The following is a 17,228-nucleotide window of genomic DNA, read 5'->3' on the forward strand; positions in this document are numbered from 1 at the left end:
AAAGCTGCAGCATTTTGAGTATACAAGGATGAGGGCGCGGACACACCTTGCGGTTATGGAGCACAACAAGATTGTGTGACAGAAACCAGCAAGGCCACTGAAAGGTATAAAATCAAGACTACAACAGTAATGACACAACCACCTTATTCTTCTCTCAGTAGATTCTCAAAACACAATCCTCTGCCAAGAGCTGCTATTGACATGAAATCTGTCAAACTCAATAGCCTGGCGATGTTTACAGACAGGTCTTTGAGATGAGGGAGGGGGTTTTGGTTGTGCAGGATTGTGCTTCAAGACAGTAAATGCATTTGTCACACACTGATCTGTTTCACTCCCCACCAGGTGTCTCCCATTTTTCCCCATTATCCCTTGTGTACTTATACCTGCGTTTTCTGTTGGTCTGCTGCCAGTTTGTCTTGTCTTACCAGCGTGTTTTCCTGTATCTCTCTTCCCGGTTTTGACCATTCTGCCTGCCCTGACCCTGCCTGCAGTTCTGTCCCTGATTGACGCTACCTTGGATTACTGACCTCTGCCTGCCCTTGACCTGCCGTTTGCTTGCCCCCTGATTTGTAATAAACATCTGAGATTCTAATTATCTACCTCTTGTTTCTGCATCTGTGTCTTATCCTGAGTCATGTTAGTATTGTTGTGTATGAGAACGATTGAGAGGTGCCATTTCTCCTCCATCTCCCATACACAACAATATATATTGTGTAAGAACTGCCCTCCTAAGACTTTTCACACCCTATGCAGCCCCCCGGCCCATTCAATCTGTTTCCTCTCAAAAGCAGCTCCCAATATCTCTCATTGTCCTAAACAATACACTAGCCTGTCTCTAAACACTTACTGTAGGTCCCATTCGTTTCACACCTTTACCAACTGTAAAATGTCCCTTCCACAAAAAGGGTAACATGCTAACACCACAAACATGTTTTTCCAGCAGATGTACAGTACCAGGTCCAAACAGAGTTCATACACCACTTCCACCACTTCCAGCAGAATCCAGCTGGCCATACGTTGTAGACAGGACAAGACCATTCGCCACAAGCACAAGGAGTCTCAGCTTTCCCAGCCCACCATGCCAAACACCCTTGCCAGTGTACAGAAGCCGGATAAAGGATAGTGTGGCTCAGCCTAAGACCATGTAGAACCACCATAAAATAAATATGGTTCATTTCTATCAATCTTCGAGATTTGACTGCATTAATGGGTTCGCCAAAGATATTTATATACAGTGCATTCGGAAAGTATTCAGACCCTTGACTTTTTCCAAATTTTGTTACGTGACAGCCTTATTCTAAAATGGATTAAAAAAAATGTTACTCATCAATCTACACACAATACCCCATAATGAGAAAGCGAAAACAGATTTTTAGAAATTTTTAACACATTTTCCAAATAAAAAAACAGATACCTTATTTACATACGTAAGTATTCAGATCCTTTGCTAGGAGACTCGAAATTGAGCTAAAGTGCATCTTGTTTCCATTGATCATCCTTGAGATGTTTCTACAACCTGTTTTTGCTTTGTCATAATGGGGTATCGTGTGTAGATTGATGAGGGATTGTTTTTTTTAATCCATTTTAGAATAAGGCTGTAAAATGTGGAAAAGGTCAAGGGGTCTGAATACTTAAATACAGATTGGTGAGTGCTGCATGGTTGTCCTTCTGGAAGGTTCTCCCATCTCCACAGAGGAACTCTGAGGCTCTGTCAGAGTGAGCATCGGGTTCTTGGTCACCTCCCTGACCAAGGACCTTATCCCCCGAATGCTCCGTATGGCTGGGGAACCAGCTCTAGGAAGAATCTTGGTGGTTCCAAACTTCTTCCATTTAAGAATGATGGAGGGCAACTGTGTTCTTGGGGACCTTCAATGCTGCAGAAATGTTTTGTTACCCTTCCTCAGATCTGTGCCTCAACACAAACCTGTCTGTGAGCTCTATGGACAATTCCTTCGACCTCATGGCTTGGTTTTTGCTCTGTCATGCACTGTCAACTGTGGGACCTTATATAGACAGGTGTGTGCCTTTCCTAATCATGTCCAATCAATTGAATTTACTACAGGTGGACTCCAATCAAGTTGTAGAAACATCTCAAGGATGATCAATGTAAACAGGATGCATTTTTGTTTTCTATTTTTAATACATTTGCAAAAATTTCAAAGAACCTGTTTTCACTTTGTCATTACGGGTTATTGTGTTTAGATTGATGAGGGAAAACGTATTTAATCAATTTTAGAATAAGGCTGTAACATAACAAAATTGCACAGGCACAGACATTACATTTAGAACAATATTTAGCCTAATAGAAAGAAATATGGCATATCCCTAAACTTTTTCATAGTGACCAAAGTGTACAAATGTACCTAGGTACGTAGGCAGACAGTATCTAGCTACATCCATATCTATCAGGAAGGCTTAGACAAATATTTTTGTTGTAAAACCAGCTTATCAGTTTCCGAGATTTACAACAGTAAATTGTTGTATTATTGTTTCTCCTCACTGTTAGTAAACTTAGCTAGCTAGTTTACTAGATAGTCAAAAACTGTTACTTACATCAGTTTATAATATTATTTTGCATCATGCCTATAATTTTGTGAGTTTGAAAGGCATCCACTGTCATAATCATAACCAGTGTCAAGCCTCGTCAATTATGTTACTGTAAAAAAGGCCATGCCTGTGCACGTGACTTTCCCTACAGTCCCGTTGGAGTGAGTTCTTCCCCTCTCAGGGGTCTATTATCGCCTCTTGGTTTCAGCCAATCTGTGTGCCCGAATGGACATTTGGACTCTGGCTCCTCCCACACTACCTCAGAGTGGTTATTGTCTTCAGCCAATTGGGACACAAAGTTTGGCTGGGGACCATGTTTTCAGTGTGTTTTCTAGAAGTGTTTGTATGTGCATCCGCAACATAAATTGGGCCACTCAGGAACGTTTCTTTTCATCATAAATAACTCCCTAGTCGTTGCCAACAATAGGCATACCCATAACATGATGCAGAGGAGTGGTACTCAGAATGTGTTGTGTTGGATTTGACCCGAAAATAACGTTTTTTATTCATGACATAACGTTCATTGCTTTACCAAATGTTTTGCAGTTTTACTTTTGTGCCTTATTGCCAACAGGATGGAATATTCATTATTCTGTACAGGCTTTCTTATTTTAGAAAGTATTGTTGAGTAACTACAATGTTGTTGATAGATCCTAATTTTTTCTCCTATCACAGTCATTAAACTCTGTATCACAAAGAATCTGAACTCATCATGAGGGGCCGCAGTTGCTCGCGGGTCTGCTTACCCACACCATTCTGCTGGTGGACTATACACACACCAGTCCAACACAGAATAGCTGCTTTTTAACATATTTCATTACAATTATTTGGAAGGAATACTATTTCACTCATATTGTAATTAAGTATAGGTCATGTTTCATAGAAATCTGGAAACACTGGACAATTACTTTAAGCTATTTTTTATTGGAACTCCTGTTAGCCTTGGCATCATTACATACATTCCCTCCCAGGATATTTCAAACCAGGGATCTGAAAAACAAGCACGTGCCAACAAGGGGCTCTGGGCCATCTTCAGGGCCAAGAGATAGCACTCCTCTGAGGCCTGCTTGCCAAATCACTCCAATCGTCCTCCTCCTTGGCATCTTATAAGGGGTTATCAGCGAGCACCCGAGTCTCTTGCCCTTGAAGCCTGTGAAATGTTTGCTGCTTGCCTTGTTTATGGTCAGACATGGCCCTGCAACTGCAGCTCAATGTCACTCACAAGCATCCAGCCAACCAGCTTTGTGGCAGGGCTAGTTTGTCTGTCAGGGAGTGTCCCTCGCTGGGGTTGCATTCCCTGCTGGTGTTGGCTCCACAGTAGCCACTTTATGTCCATGTGTCTAAGATAGCCTGCCGGACTTTTTGCGTCATTTTGCGCATTTTCTACCTTTTTCCCCCGTCATAAATTTAAAAGCATTGAATTTGGAGTAAGCGTTGACTGGAGGAAGTTTCAACCATTGTGAAATAAATGACGGGTAGTGTGCAAGTGCACGCTTGGAAGTTCGGGACATTGCCTTTGACTTTTAATGTCTTAATCTTCTTTCTTACATTGAAATAACTCCATGAATGATTTATCACCTCAATCAAATGTTTGAGTATAGTAGTTTGTCCTGTTAGCATTTTCCTAACATTAGCACCTAATTAGTTTCCATTCATTTGTGTCAGTACTCTACAAACATACCAAAAACTCTTAGCACATACACTACCAGCCAAAAGTTTTAGAACACCTACTCATTCAAGGGTTTTTCTTTAGTTTTACTATTTTCTACATAATAGAATAATAGTGTAGACATCAAAACTATGACTTTTAAGAAGGCACACCTGTTAATTGAAATGATTTCCAGGTGATTACCTCATGAAGCTGGTTGAGAGAATGCCAAGAGTTTGCAAAGCTGTCATCAAGGCTAAGGGTGACTATTTGAAGAATCTCAATTATAAAATATATTTAGATTTGTTTAACACTTTTTTGGTTACTACATGATTCCATATGTGTTATTTCATAGTTTTTTGATGTCTTCACTATTATTCTACAATGTAGAACATAGTAAAATAAAGAAAAACCCTTGAATGAGTAGATGTTCTAAAACTTTTGACTGGTAGTGTACTTCAATCAAACTTATTTAAGGAACTATATCACTCCGGCAACTGTAGGTCCTATAGATTACTTCAAGGAAGGGAGGAAGGACGGATGTGTTTTCAGAGCGTACAATCAGAGCCCTTGCCTCATCCAGATGCTTTCTACAAACATCGTGCCATAGCTGTGAAATTCTCCCCAGGAGCTGGCCATGTTCACACATGCAGCACATGGAACAGGAAACGCATCATTGCAGTCACTTCCTTCTAATCCAACGCAGCCAGCTAATATATGATTGCCATTTTCTATGTGTCTACCCCAGAGTACAGAACTGTGAATGGTGCTAGTTGTCCTAGGTAATGGACTAAAACGCATGCTAAATAAAGAATCTCCATTGAAATAGCATTTCAAACCTTTACTAAGTAAAATCTGTGTCTGGGAAATTGGCTTTATGAGTACAGACCCTTCGAATAAATGTTCCTAAAGGTTTAATGAGATGGCCATATTAGGATCTTAGAACATTATACTATAATGAAATTCAAGTTGCGTAGTAGGTTAGCAACTTGAACATACAACCAATAAAGGGATACTGCAAGATTCTGGCAAGCCATTTTTTACTTACCCGGAGAATTTGTTTGTCTGCGTGCAGTATGAAGGAGGTTTAGCGGTACTAGTGTTAGCGTAATGACTGGAAGTGTACAGGTATGGTAGCATACGCTTAATTGCCAGAATCTCACAGTATCCCTTTAAAATGAAATGCTAAAGAATTCTGAGGTTTCCATAACTGCATTAAAATGCATTATACCTGGACGCTCTAAGTAAAGTGTTACCGATAACTGAAACAAAACACGACAGAAATAGTATAACGCATTGTGTTTAATGATGAAGCAAAAAATTGCTGCCAAATAAATTATATAAAAAAATATCCACAAGCAACAGTTCTGATTTGTACAACAAAGCAAAATAATTTTCAGTAACTCAAGTCTTCTCTTTTGTCATTGGAAGGATAACACGCCAAATTCAAACACATTCACTGATCTTTGTATGTTTGTCATTTATGACATATGTAATGTTATAAATATCATCATATATGTCATATGTTTGGAACACCACTGCTCTCCAATTTCAGTTTGAAAGAAGTGTTCAACAAAAGAAGCAGGAAAATAGTCATACCAAATTGATTTAACCATTGGAAGACATTTTCAGACTCTTTGAAGTGTTAGTTTCATAATTTTCATAGATTGGTTAGTGTTTTTTTTCTTCTTTGTCATCACCAGTTGTTAGGAAGATTAATCAAGATGCTTTAGTAGAGAATGTCCTTCTGGTAAATGAATCATATTGAAAGCTAATGGTGCTCCCATCTTTGGCGTTACTTTGATTGAGAGACTGTCCGTAGCTATAGTATGTGTTAAATTTGTCTTGTGTATTGTCTTCTCTTTAAAAAATAGTAACCTTTATTTAACTACGCAAGTCAGTTAAGAACAAATTCTTATTTACAATGACAGCCTACCAGGGAACAGCAGGTTAACTGCCTTGTTCAGGGGCAGAACGACAGATTTTTACCTTGTCAGCTCAGAAATTCGATCCAGCAACCTTTCAGTTACTGGCCCAACGCTCTAACCACTAGGCTACCTGCAGTATCTCTTTATGCAGGCCCAAATGCCAGTTACCGTCAATGTGATCAAGCTGGCAAGAATGTTGGTATAGTGCAAATTTCAACATTCATTATTTTGTATGTACAAAGACAAAGTAGTTCAGAAATGAATGACAATAATAATAATTATAATAATAAACCTTGTTAATAATTATATTAGTGTTTGGCTCCAGTAGCTGGTCAAACCTATGTCTTTCAAGTATCTCTCAACAATAACAATACAAACATTTTTAACACAGACACACATTTGGGAAAAAAAGTATAAAAAAGTCTACTTTGTATACAATTAAGAAACAAAACACATATAAAGAAACATTAACAAAAATACAACACAGCATAATACTTCATCAGTTGCATAGTTTTTTTTTCAGGGAACTGTTCCATGTTCATTGCAGTGCAGAGAAGCAGGAATCACATTGCGCATAAACAGTGATAAGTAGTCCCACTCTCAGTCTCCATTTAACAAAAATATATGATGTATCTCTTTTTTTATCTGAAAGTGCCACAGAGACTATTCCGATTTAACGATACCCTGTCAGATAATGAGACAAAACAGACAGATCAGTCATTGAACTCCCCAAAAATGTATTGTCCGTCATACCAGTTATATTATGTCCATCATACCAATGGTGACTTCTTATTATGGATGAGTCTTTACTACTCTGTACTGTCTCTTACGAGCAGCCGCACTCGTCCACGATCATGTTCTGGATGTCCTTCTTGATGATCTTCTGCTCCTCGTTGTAGTAGAGCATGGACATGGCGCGTAGTCGCGTGGGCACGCAGCATGACTTGATGTTCTGGAAGGGCGGGTAGCCCCGCATGCGGTAGTGGTTGATGACAGTGGAGTGAAAGGACAGCGAGGAACCAGTGATGCTGGCTACATGGCTGGGGCAGTCACCCTCGCAGTAGTTGGCGTGGTAGCCCGGTGGCGCGATGATCCAGTCGTTCCAGCCGATGTCCTTGAAGTTGACATAGAACTGCCTCTTGCAGCACATGTGCATCTTGTCGTCGCACTCCAGGCCTCGTTTGGCACGGCGGTGAGCGTGTTCCTCCTCGCCAGGCCGCAGTACGACCATGAGGAACGGCCGGTGGGACTGTTCCCGCTCCTGTCCCGGTTGCTCGTCCTCGGTGGGGACCAAGACGGGTTTGGCACCCACCTCGGTGCACAGTGGGCAGGAGACTCGCAGGTCCAGGACTCTGCCACCGGCATCCAGCAGGGACTGGATGCTGCGTGGCACGGGAAGAGTATGCCAGCCGCTGCGCCGTGTGTCCACCATCTTCTCCGACACCAACTCCTCCTCCTCGCCCTGGGTCTCGGTGGAGGTGGAGGCAGAGCCTGGAGCTTTCGGCTTCTGCCGGCGGCGCTGCAGAAGCTGGATGTTCACTTTTCCCTTGGCTCGCCCTTTCCCCTTGACCAGCTTCAGGAAGAGCCACACGTTGGCCTGCTCCACCACCGAGAGCTCGCTGCCCTCCTTGGAAATGTCAAAGGTCATGGCAGATGGAGAGTTGCCTAGAGCAGGAAAGGGAATAGGGCATTTAGTCATCACAATGAGAGCAATGCTTCAAATGTTCACAGTCATTTTGGTTAGGCAACGCATGCATATTTTTGGGGCCCTGCTAAAAAAAAAATGTATTTTGAAAAAAGGCTGTACAGAAATGCTGACTGGAGCTGTGCCCCTTTCTGTCCAATAATGTAATTTCTAAAAATATTTCTGTCCTTTTACGGAACCCCTTTTGGCTTAAGAGCAACACCAGAGGTAAAAGCCGTATAGCCTCTTTAAATAAATTGAAATGCTTACTCTGTGTATTAAATAGAGCTTTGGGCTAAAGGAGAGATACACTATATGACCAAAAAAAGGTATGTGGACACCTGCTCATCGAACATCTCAATCCAAAATCATAGGCATTAATATGGAGTTGGTCCCCCCTTTGCTGCTATAACAGCCTCCACTCGTTCCACTAGATGTTGGAACATTGCTGCAGGGACTTGCTTCCATTCAGCCACAAGAGCATTAGTGAGGTTGGGCACTGATGTTTGGTGATTAGGCCTGGTCGCAGTCAGCGTTCCAATTCATCCCAAAGGTGTTTGATGGGGTTTAGGCCAGGCCTGTGTGCAGGCCAGACAAGTTCTTCCACACCGATCTCCACAAACGATTTCTGTATGGAACTCACTTTGTGCACAGGAAACAGGAAAGGGCCTTCCCCAAACTGTTGCCACAAAGTTGGAAGCACAAAATTGTCTACAATGACATTGTAAATCAAATCAAATCATATTTTATTGGTCACATACACGTGATTAGCATATGTTATTGCGGGTGTAGCGAAATGCTTGTGCTTCTAGCTCCGACAGTGCAGTAATATCTAACAAGTAACATCTAACAATTGACACAATATATACCCAATACACACAAATCTAAGTAGGAATGGATTAAGACTATACACATATGGACGAGCGATGTCAGAGCAGAACGTACTAAGATACAGTAGAATAGTATAGAATACAGTATATACATATGAGATGAGTAATGCAAGATATCTAAACATTATTAAGTGAATGAGATACCGTAGAATAGTATAGAAAACAGTATATACATATGAGATGAGTAATGCCAGATATGTAAACATTAAGTAACTAAGATACCGTATAATAGTATAGAATACAGTATATACACATGAGATGAGTAATGCCAGATATGTAAACATTATTAAAGTGACTAGTGTTCCATTCCTTAAAGTGGCCAGTGATTTCTAGTCTATGCCTATAGGCAGCAGCCTCTAATGTGCTAGTGATGGCTGTTTAACAGTCTGATGGCCTTGAGATAGAAGCTGTTTTTCAGCCTCTCGGTCCCAGCTTTGATGCACCTGTACTGACCTCGTCTTCTGGCTGATAGTGGGGTGAACAGGCAGTGGCTCGGGTGGTTGATGTCCTTGATGATCTTTTTGGCCTTCCTGTGACATCGGGTGCTGTAGGTGTCCTGGAGGGCGGGTAGTTTGTCCCCGGTAATGAGTTGGGCAGACTGCACCACCCTTTGGAGAGCCTTGCGGTTGCGGGTGGTGCAGTTGCCGTACCAGGCGGTGATACAGCCCGACAGGATGCTTTCAATCGCGCATCTGTAGAAGTTTGTGAGGGTTTTAGGTGACAAGCCAAATTTCTTTAGCCTCCTGAGGTTGAAGAGGCTCTGTTGCTCTGTCTGTGTGGGTGGTCCATTTCAATTTGTCAGTGATGTGTACACCAAGGAACTTGAAGCTTTCCATGTTCTCCACTGCGGTCCCGTCGATGTTAATAGATGGGTGCACCCTCTACTGTTTCCTGAAGTCCACGATCATCTCCTTTGTTTTGTTGACGTTGTATGCTTTAACGTTAAGATTTCTCTTCACTGGATCTAAGGTGCCTAGCCAGAACCATGAAAAACAGCCCAAGACCATTATTCCTCCTCCACAAAACTTTACAGCTGGCATTATGTATTGGGGCAGGTAGCGTTCTCCTGGCATCCGCCAAACCCAGATTCGTCCGTCGGACTACCAGATGGTGAAGCGTGATTCATCCCTCCAGAGAATAGGTTTCCACTGCTCCAGAGTCTAATGGCGGCGATCTTCACACCACTCAGTCAACGCTTGGCATTGTGCATGGTGATGTTAGGTTTGTATGTGGCTGCTCTGCCATAGAAGCTCCCGACCTAATCGTTTTTTGGGGGGGGGTTTTGGGGGGGGGAGGGGTGGATCTTGTGCAATGTTGGTTCCAGAGGCAGTTTGGAACTCGGTAGTGAGTGTTGCAACCGAGGACAGATGATTTTTATGCGCTACACGCTTCAGCACTCGGTGGTCCCGTTCTGTGAGCTTGTGTGGCCTACCACTTTGTGGCTGAGCTGTTGTTGCTCCAATACATTTCCACTTCCCAATAACAGCACTTACAGTTGAACGGGGCAGCTCTAGTAGGGCAGAAATTTGACTAACTGACTTGTTGTAAAGGTGGCATCCTATGACGGTGCCACATTGAAAATCACTGAGCTCCTCTTTAAGGTCATTCTAATGTCAATGTTTGTCTATGGAGATTGCATGGCTGTGTGCTCGATTTTATACACCAGTCAGCAACGGGTATGGCTGAAATAGCCAAAACCACTAATTTGAAGGAGTGTCCACATACTTTTGTATTTATAGTGTATTTTGCATGCTATTGACAGTGGACAGTCCATTCTATCCAAACTCCATACTCTGTACAAGACTGTATTTGTTCAAGGTCTGTCATGTCTGATTAGGTGGGCTCGGATGTATCTTCCCCAGTCACTTTGGCATCTGTTAACTTTGGAAAGCAATGGGAGGGTTGTTATGAGCCTGGTTACACTTTATAATAACCTCCTAGTTACTTTCATGAATAAACTGTAGGTTTGGGTCCTGGAGATGCAGTGATTGGACATGTGTACGGTGTCCATATTAGGACAGCCTCATGGACACCAATTGGACATATTTATTGTCTGATATGGCTATTGTTCACGCTTAAATGCTTAAAAAATATATTATAATAAATGTTATACAAACTTATGAATTTAATGTTTATATTACTTGGAATAAATGTTTTCAAATAAAATACTAATGTACTCATCCTTATTCATGAAAGCTCTTATAAAGTGTTATTTCTAAAACAGATCCCCCTTTAATCTCATACTCTCTAACAAACGTGAGTTAATCAGAGCGTGTAGGACATTCTAACCCAGTCCTGCAGGATCGAGAGGGCCTTTGTGGGTTGTTCACATGCCACAGTCCTGGGTCATGTCCAATAGGGAGAAAACTTTTTGAAAGGAAGAGGTAACTACCTGAACTTGTCCAATAAGAAACGCTTGTTTAGACCTACATTTTAAAATGGACCCAGGAGTGGTGGCCTGTCTACAGAGAGCTACTGAGAAGTCTCTCGCCACTGTCACCATGCAGCAATTGAGACAAAGGTCAACCGTGTGCAACCCGTCACGTAACAACACACATCCCCATATGCCAGCCCATCTCACATTGCACACCTATTCTAAGGAAAGAGGCACAACGCTGGAAAGAGGCACAACTCAGACACTTCATTCAGGATAAAGTGGAGTTAGCCTGCCCAGGAGCAGGTTAGAGCTGAAGGATTTCTTGCCATAGAACTGTACCTGCATGGGTAAAAGGTGAGCCACCTTGGTGTCAACGGTTATCCCAAGTTGAACTCAGAATTTACCAAAGTTAGCTCGCTAACTCCTCTATCCCACGAAGAAGTATACCCCTCAGATCATGACATGGAATAACAACAGATAAATACTCTTTAGGTGACCACAACAATGGATACTTTGTCCTGGACTAAATTAAATTGTGCCCACGTATAGAATTCCTCCATTACATCTCACTAAATTAAAGTTCAACCCTCTCCTGTAGCACTTCCAGTGTCCGGTATAAGATAGCACTTCAAAAATGCGCATGAGGATCTGCAGAGCAAAAGTGGTTAATTATCTGTAATGTTATAACTATTAGTGTTCAATACTTTTAACACACACAGTGTTATTTTAACCCTCTAGTTTTTAAACACGTTTTAAAAATGTACACTCAAAAATGTCTATAGCTACCCAGCTAGCACGTTTGGTTCCTTGAAAGTTGTGGGAACGTTCGTTTTTGGTTTCAAATTGGTTCTAGGAACAAAGCCATATGTTTCCTGACCAGTTAAACTGAATGTGTTCTAGGACCATTTGAGGAATTTTCGTGCATAGCTGGTGCTCAGCGGTGTCCTGGGAATCGCACCAAATTTATCACAGACAAATAGGACAACTACTTTAGCTAACCAAACAAAGCACAGTTACCACCAAAACAGTCAGGGTTGTACATTTTTTGGGGGTGCTTTGGGTGCTTTTGTACTGAAAAGGGAGCAACTGATATCTCATATGGATATGCATGTACAGTAAAACCAAACAACACTACATTTATTCATACTTTTTCGACAACAGCAATCCCTCCCTCCCTAGCAAGGCTCTCTATCTCTTTTTCCTTTTACTTGTAATGAATGAATGAATAAACAAAACAGGGAGAATAGAATAGCTTGAAAGCAAAGCGCCTCTAAATATATTTGGCTAGATAGCGCAGCAGATAAAAAAAGAAAAGCATCTTCCAAGATATCTCAGTCGGCGAGGAAAGACCATCGCCACTACAGGAATGTCATTAACGATGTGTTATTGGTTCCTGACTATTCATTCAGAGAAGACAGTAGTGCTGATTGCTGTGAGAGGTGGCAGGCGCCTCTCTCTCTCCCTCTCTCTCTCTGTCCCCTCCCTTCTCACTATTTTGGTCCTCTCCCTCTCTCTCTCTTTCTCTTGGTCCCCCCTCTTTTTTTCTTTCTCTTTATACTCTCTCTTTTTCTTCCTCTCTATCCTCTCTCTCTCTCCCCCATCCCCATATCCACTTATAGCCTCCACAGTAATTATTTGGCCCCATATTTGGATGAATGAAGTGATTATGTACGGTTAGGAACCCCGCAGGTATGTCGGTCGGGCCCTTCGACTCCCCCTCCGGCGCATCGTTAATGCCCCCCTAATTTCATCGGCACTTTTTTAAATCCAAGGTTCATACAAAAGGGTGGTTATTTAAAGCACCAAGCCATTATGCACATTTATGTAAGCAAACAAGCAGTAGAAGAATGCGCTTGTCACACACTGGTTGCGCCGCTCTGCTGCCATACACAATGGCCAGCCCGCAATCAGGAGAGCCTCCAGAATCAGAGCATCCCCCTCGTTGCGGTGGCGTGCAGCGCATGAGAGCACGCTGTTGCACGTGTTGTAGTTCCGATGCATTGTATTAAAACTTTCCTATTGTTGTTTTCGCATTGTTGTCTGATCTCATCTCTGATTCATCCACTTCACACCTGCATATGAAAATTCCCAACCATAGATGTGAACGTGGTTGATGTATCTCAATCAAGCGGTTGACCCGCTGTTGTAAAATTCTGAAAACTGAGGCCTAAAATGCAAAAACGTGTCTACTTTCAGTTCCTACGCGCTGAACACAGATACATTAGGATACAGTTGTACTGTGAAGTTTTCTGTAGTGATACAAAGTGCCACTAGACTTCACCAACCAAATGCTGGGTATAAATTAAACTGGGTTAGGTCTCATTCAGAGCCTGATCTTGTGGTAGCGTTGGTAGGACGGCAGTAGCTTTAAGGCCAATTTCCCCCGACTGCCAGACAATTGATTCCCTGCAAACTCCCTGCCTAGGAATTCCCACAGCCAACAGCCTAGGTTTTTTTATACACACAATTACCAGGCGATTCAATCAAGCAGTATGCGGTACATTGGTTAATAGACCAATAACAAAGAAAGGTTCAAACCCCCGCCAATAACAGATAGTTTTCAGTTTCCCCTCCCAACTCAGAGCACTCCAAGCTAAATTCTTGCATGAGAAATATTTTTTTAGCAAAACTAATTAGAATTTTAATGGAAATCTATTACAGTAAGGTACTTAATTGTAACCCAGAAATGATTTGATATTGATATTTAAAAAATGGCTGCATTGGGCCTTTAACGCTTACCCTAACCATAGCCCTAACCTCAACCCTTGCCGCAATCCTTGTTTTAAACCTAACCCTAGCCTTAGCAAGCAGTTGCTTATCAACAGATTGTTTGCTGATAGATTGACCATCTGTAGATCATCTATATGGGACTATACAAATAAAGTGTGACCCAAGTCACTACCATGTTTAAATCGGCAAGACCAACAAAGTGTGACCGAATTCGCTACCCTGTTTAAATTGACAAGACCTACAGCGGAGAAATGTATATGATTTTCCTGGATATGGCTATGGAAAAATGAATTGTTACCATTGATGTACCCGCACACATACACACGAACTCCAAGAGAGGAGGATGGAGGAACAGGCAGATGCATGCACATACTAATACTCATGGTTATTAACACATTCACTAACACACAGGTTATTGAGCATTTGAGAGAATATTAATTTAGTCATGAATTATAGTCCATCTTGAACTACATTTATACACATCTAGCATGTCACATAATTTACAATTCCTTGTTCTTAATCTCATACCAACATTTCATGTAACCTTTATTTAACCTGGCAAGCTGGCTAAGAACAAATTCTTATTTCCAATGATGACCTGGCAAACATATTTTGCAAAATCCTTAAGTGCCCTCTAGTAGCTGAGTACACACTGAAATCATTGGAGTCAAAAGCCGCATTCGACACTCGCTTAAGCGTGGGGAACTCGTGCTAGCTAAGGATGCCAAGGCACGTGGGTAGTGGGTGCGCATAACCCCCGAACGAAGAAATTGCAAAGGGACGTCAATAGTTTAATCTAAGCCGTGTTGACTACAAGTTCGAAGAGAAAGCCTTAACCACCACAGACACACGTCAATATTGAAACAGACCCAAACCCAGGCACACACATTTAACACATGCAGGTAGCACGTTATTTTAATGCCCGCTTGCAGACTTTTTCATTTAATTTTTAAATCATCACTTTATATCTAGTAAATCACTGTGTGTGTTTATTTCATGAAAACAAATTCAAATTTATATTTTAATCATTTATTTCCACGAGCCTCCTTTTGCCATTGAAATGCTCAGTCTGATCGTGATGATACAAATGTAAATATATTTACATACACAGCTCTGATTGGTCAATAGGATCGTCTAGACTCTAGAGCCTACCCAGCTTAGATCTTCAAAGTAGGAGGATGCATATGCAAATAAAAGATGACTGGTCATTGGTCAGAATAATCAGATCAGATTGTGAAAAATTACATCCCACCTAAACAGGCTGAAAACCCAGGAGTTTTTTTAAGGCTCTTAAACTAAAAGGGTATTATCATAATTTTCACAATTTCAGAGTGTTATTTCAACCTCATAGTGTGAAAATATAATTTAAAAAGATTTAACATTTTTGGGACTGCACTGCCCTTTTAAATAACTGTTTCCACCTGTTATTTATCAGGAAATAATTATGTGATAACAGTGAGTACTTTCAGGTACTATAACAAAGGATTAATGGTGCCGAGTGCGGCTTCTTTAAATGAATCAAACAAATCAAGAAAGTAATTGATGTTATTACTCTAACTGCTAACCACACAAACACACAGAGGTACACAAAATCGCTGACTCACCTGGCTCGGCAAAGGTGATGATCTCGGATGGCGGCTCGGGCAGCGCCGCCCACTCACCGCCAGCGCCCCCCGGTCCCTCCTCCTGGATCTCCACCCTGCCGTCCTCACCCACACGGCCAACGTGTAATTTCTTGATGGCGTTGAGCAGGGCAGCGCGCGGCACCGGGTGCGTGATGTTGGGCCGTGCACTCAGGTGGAGCATGTTGAGGATGTGCCGCTTCACCGCTTCCACCATGTCCGTCTGGCCCGAAGTCTGAGCCAAAGCCAAAGACACAGATTCAGATGCTGATTCAAATCCAGGAGGGACCGGGTCATAACCCCTCCTCATCTGGGCCAGCACACAGGACGGACAGTGGGTCACCTGGGTCTCCTCCACCAGCCCCTGCTCTGGCATGGCCACATCCACCGCTGCCAGAGGTCCAGCCAAAGTAGGGGAGCCACATCCTGTCTGAAGCCTGGCCAGAAGCAACGCCAGCACCCCGGCCAACGCGGCTAACGAGGGCATCCTGTGCCACAGAACGCCGACTCACAGACGTGCACACAATCCTTGGAGAAAGGTGAGTAGAGGACAGCAGCACCCGCGGCGAGGGTGACAAAAGAGAAGCAGCACACCGGACAGCTCTCCTCACCTTATCTCTCCCGATTCACAAGGTGTTGATGGGGTTTCAACGACACCAACAAAGCACTTGTGTGGGAGACAGAAATAACAAGTTTGAGAAAAGTACAATCCTTCTCTGAGAGAGGTGCTGCTAGCTTCAAAAAGTTGGATGTTGGAAAGTAGAGATTTGAGACCAGGCAATGCCCTTGTATTACTCCTATTGGGTAAAGCACTTTACTATCTTTACTTGGTCCTCACAAACCAGGTCTTTGCTCCAGTCCTCATAAACCACTTCTCCTGTCAATTCCAGAAAAGCAAGCTCTCGGCTTTGTAAAACCATTCCTCCTGTTTTGTCCAGTTGGTAAAATAAGGTTTACTGTCTAAAAACAGAATATCTTGTCCAGTCTTTGTAAAAATGAAGTGTTTGGGAGAGTGTTCACTCTAGTTTAGTCCTTGCAAAAAGAAGTGTGGTGGTGTCCTGTCCTGCTGATATGCACAGCACTGGAGAAGCCTCAGAGAACTCACTATATCGGAGTTGAATGGCTTTGTAGAAGTGGGCAGGGTTAGAGTGCCTCTCACTCTCACCACTCTCTCTTTTGCCTCTCACTGTAATTATACCTCCCTCCCTTTCTTTATCCCTCCCTCTATACCCCCCATTACTACTGTGTGTTTCATTACTTCTGAATCACAACTATGTGTTCATCCTTTTAAATGTTATCTAACAAGTTCAACTTCAGGCAAACACAAGAGTCAGTCAGGTCACCTCCACAAGTTAGTCTATATTTTTTGCTTAAATTTTCTTTATCTGTTTTGCTATCTTTCTATATAGTGTCTGCATTGGATGGTTTTTGTAGCATGCTTGTGGGGTTTTCTTGCACGTCACGATGGAGGAGGCGGAAGAGGCACTGTGTGCGCACTGAGTCTCCCTGATTCATTCATACCACACACCAACACACACACAGACGTGTTCACCCTCATCCACATTTTCACACACACACCCCAGCAAGCACATAACGTTCTGAGAACCATATGTTTCTTAGAGCTTGGTGAGAGCATTGTTGTCCTATGGTTATTTTGCATAAACCTTCCCACAGCTATCTGTGAATGGTGCAGGATAGTTGCTTGGCTTTGGAACATTCTCAGCACATTTAAAGAACCTCACAAAAAAACTACGTATTTTCTTACTTTACGTTTAAGTTTAAACATGGTTACATTTAAATTC

General features: G+C 42.3%; 1 protein-coding gene across 1 annotated transcript; it reads right to left on the reverse strand.

Annotated features, from left to right (window-relative positions):
- Positions 1-5,479: 5,479 nt before the first annotated feature.
- Positions 5,480-16,608, reverse strand: LOC139551226 (inhibin beta A chain-like). The gene is made up of 2 exons (XM_071362701.1): positions 15,409-16,608; positions 5,480-7,788 (listed from the first exon to the last, which is right to left on the reverse strand). Exons 1-2 carry the CDS (start codon positions 15,911-15,913, stop codon positions 6,950-6,952), a joined length of 1,344 nt encoding a protein of 447 aa, XP_071218802.1. The 5' UTR covers positions 15,914-16,608; the 3' UTR covers positions 5,480-6,949.
- Positions 16,609-17,228: the final 620 nt, after the last annotated feature.

This window comes from Salvelinus alpinus, chromosome 23, assembly GCF_045679555.1.
Source record: "Salvelinus alpinus chromosome 23, SLU_Salpinus.1, whole genome shotgun sequence".
Classification (NCBI taxonomy): Eukaryota; Metazoa; Chordata; class Actinopteri; order Salmoniformes; family Salmonidae; genus Salvelinus; species Salvelinus alpinus.

What these genes read in the sequence shown, in the direction of transcription:
- LOC139551226 (XM_071362701.1), bottom strand. Translation starts at nt 15,913, where the DNA reads ATGCCCTCGTTAGCCGCGTTGGCCGGGGTGCTGGCGTTGCTTCTGGCC. An exon ending in CATCACCTTTGCCGAGCCAG is followed by an intron (nt 7,789 to 15,408) that starts GTGAGTCAGCGA and finishes TTCCTGCTCTAG; the next exon opens with GCAACTCTCCATCTGCCATG.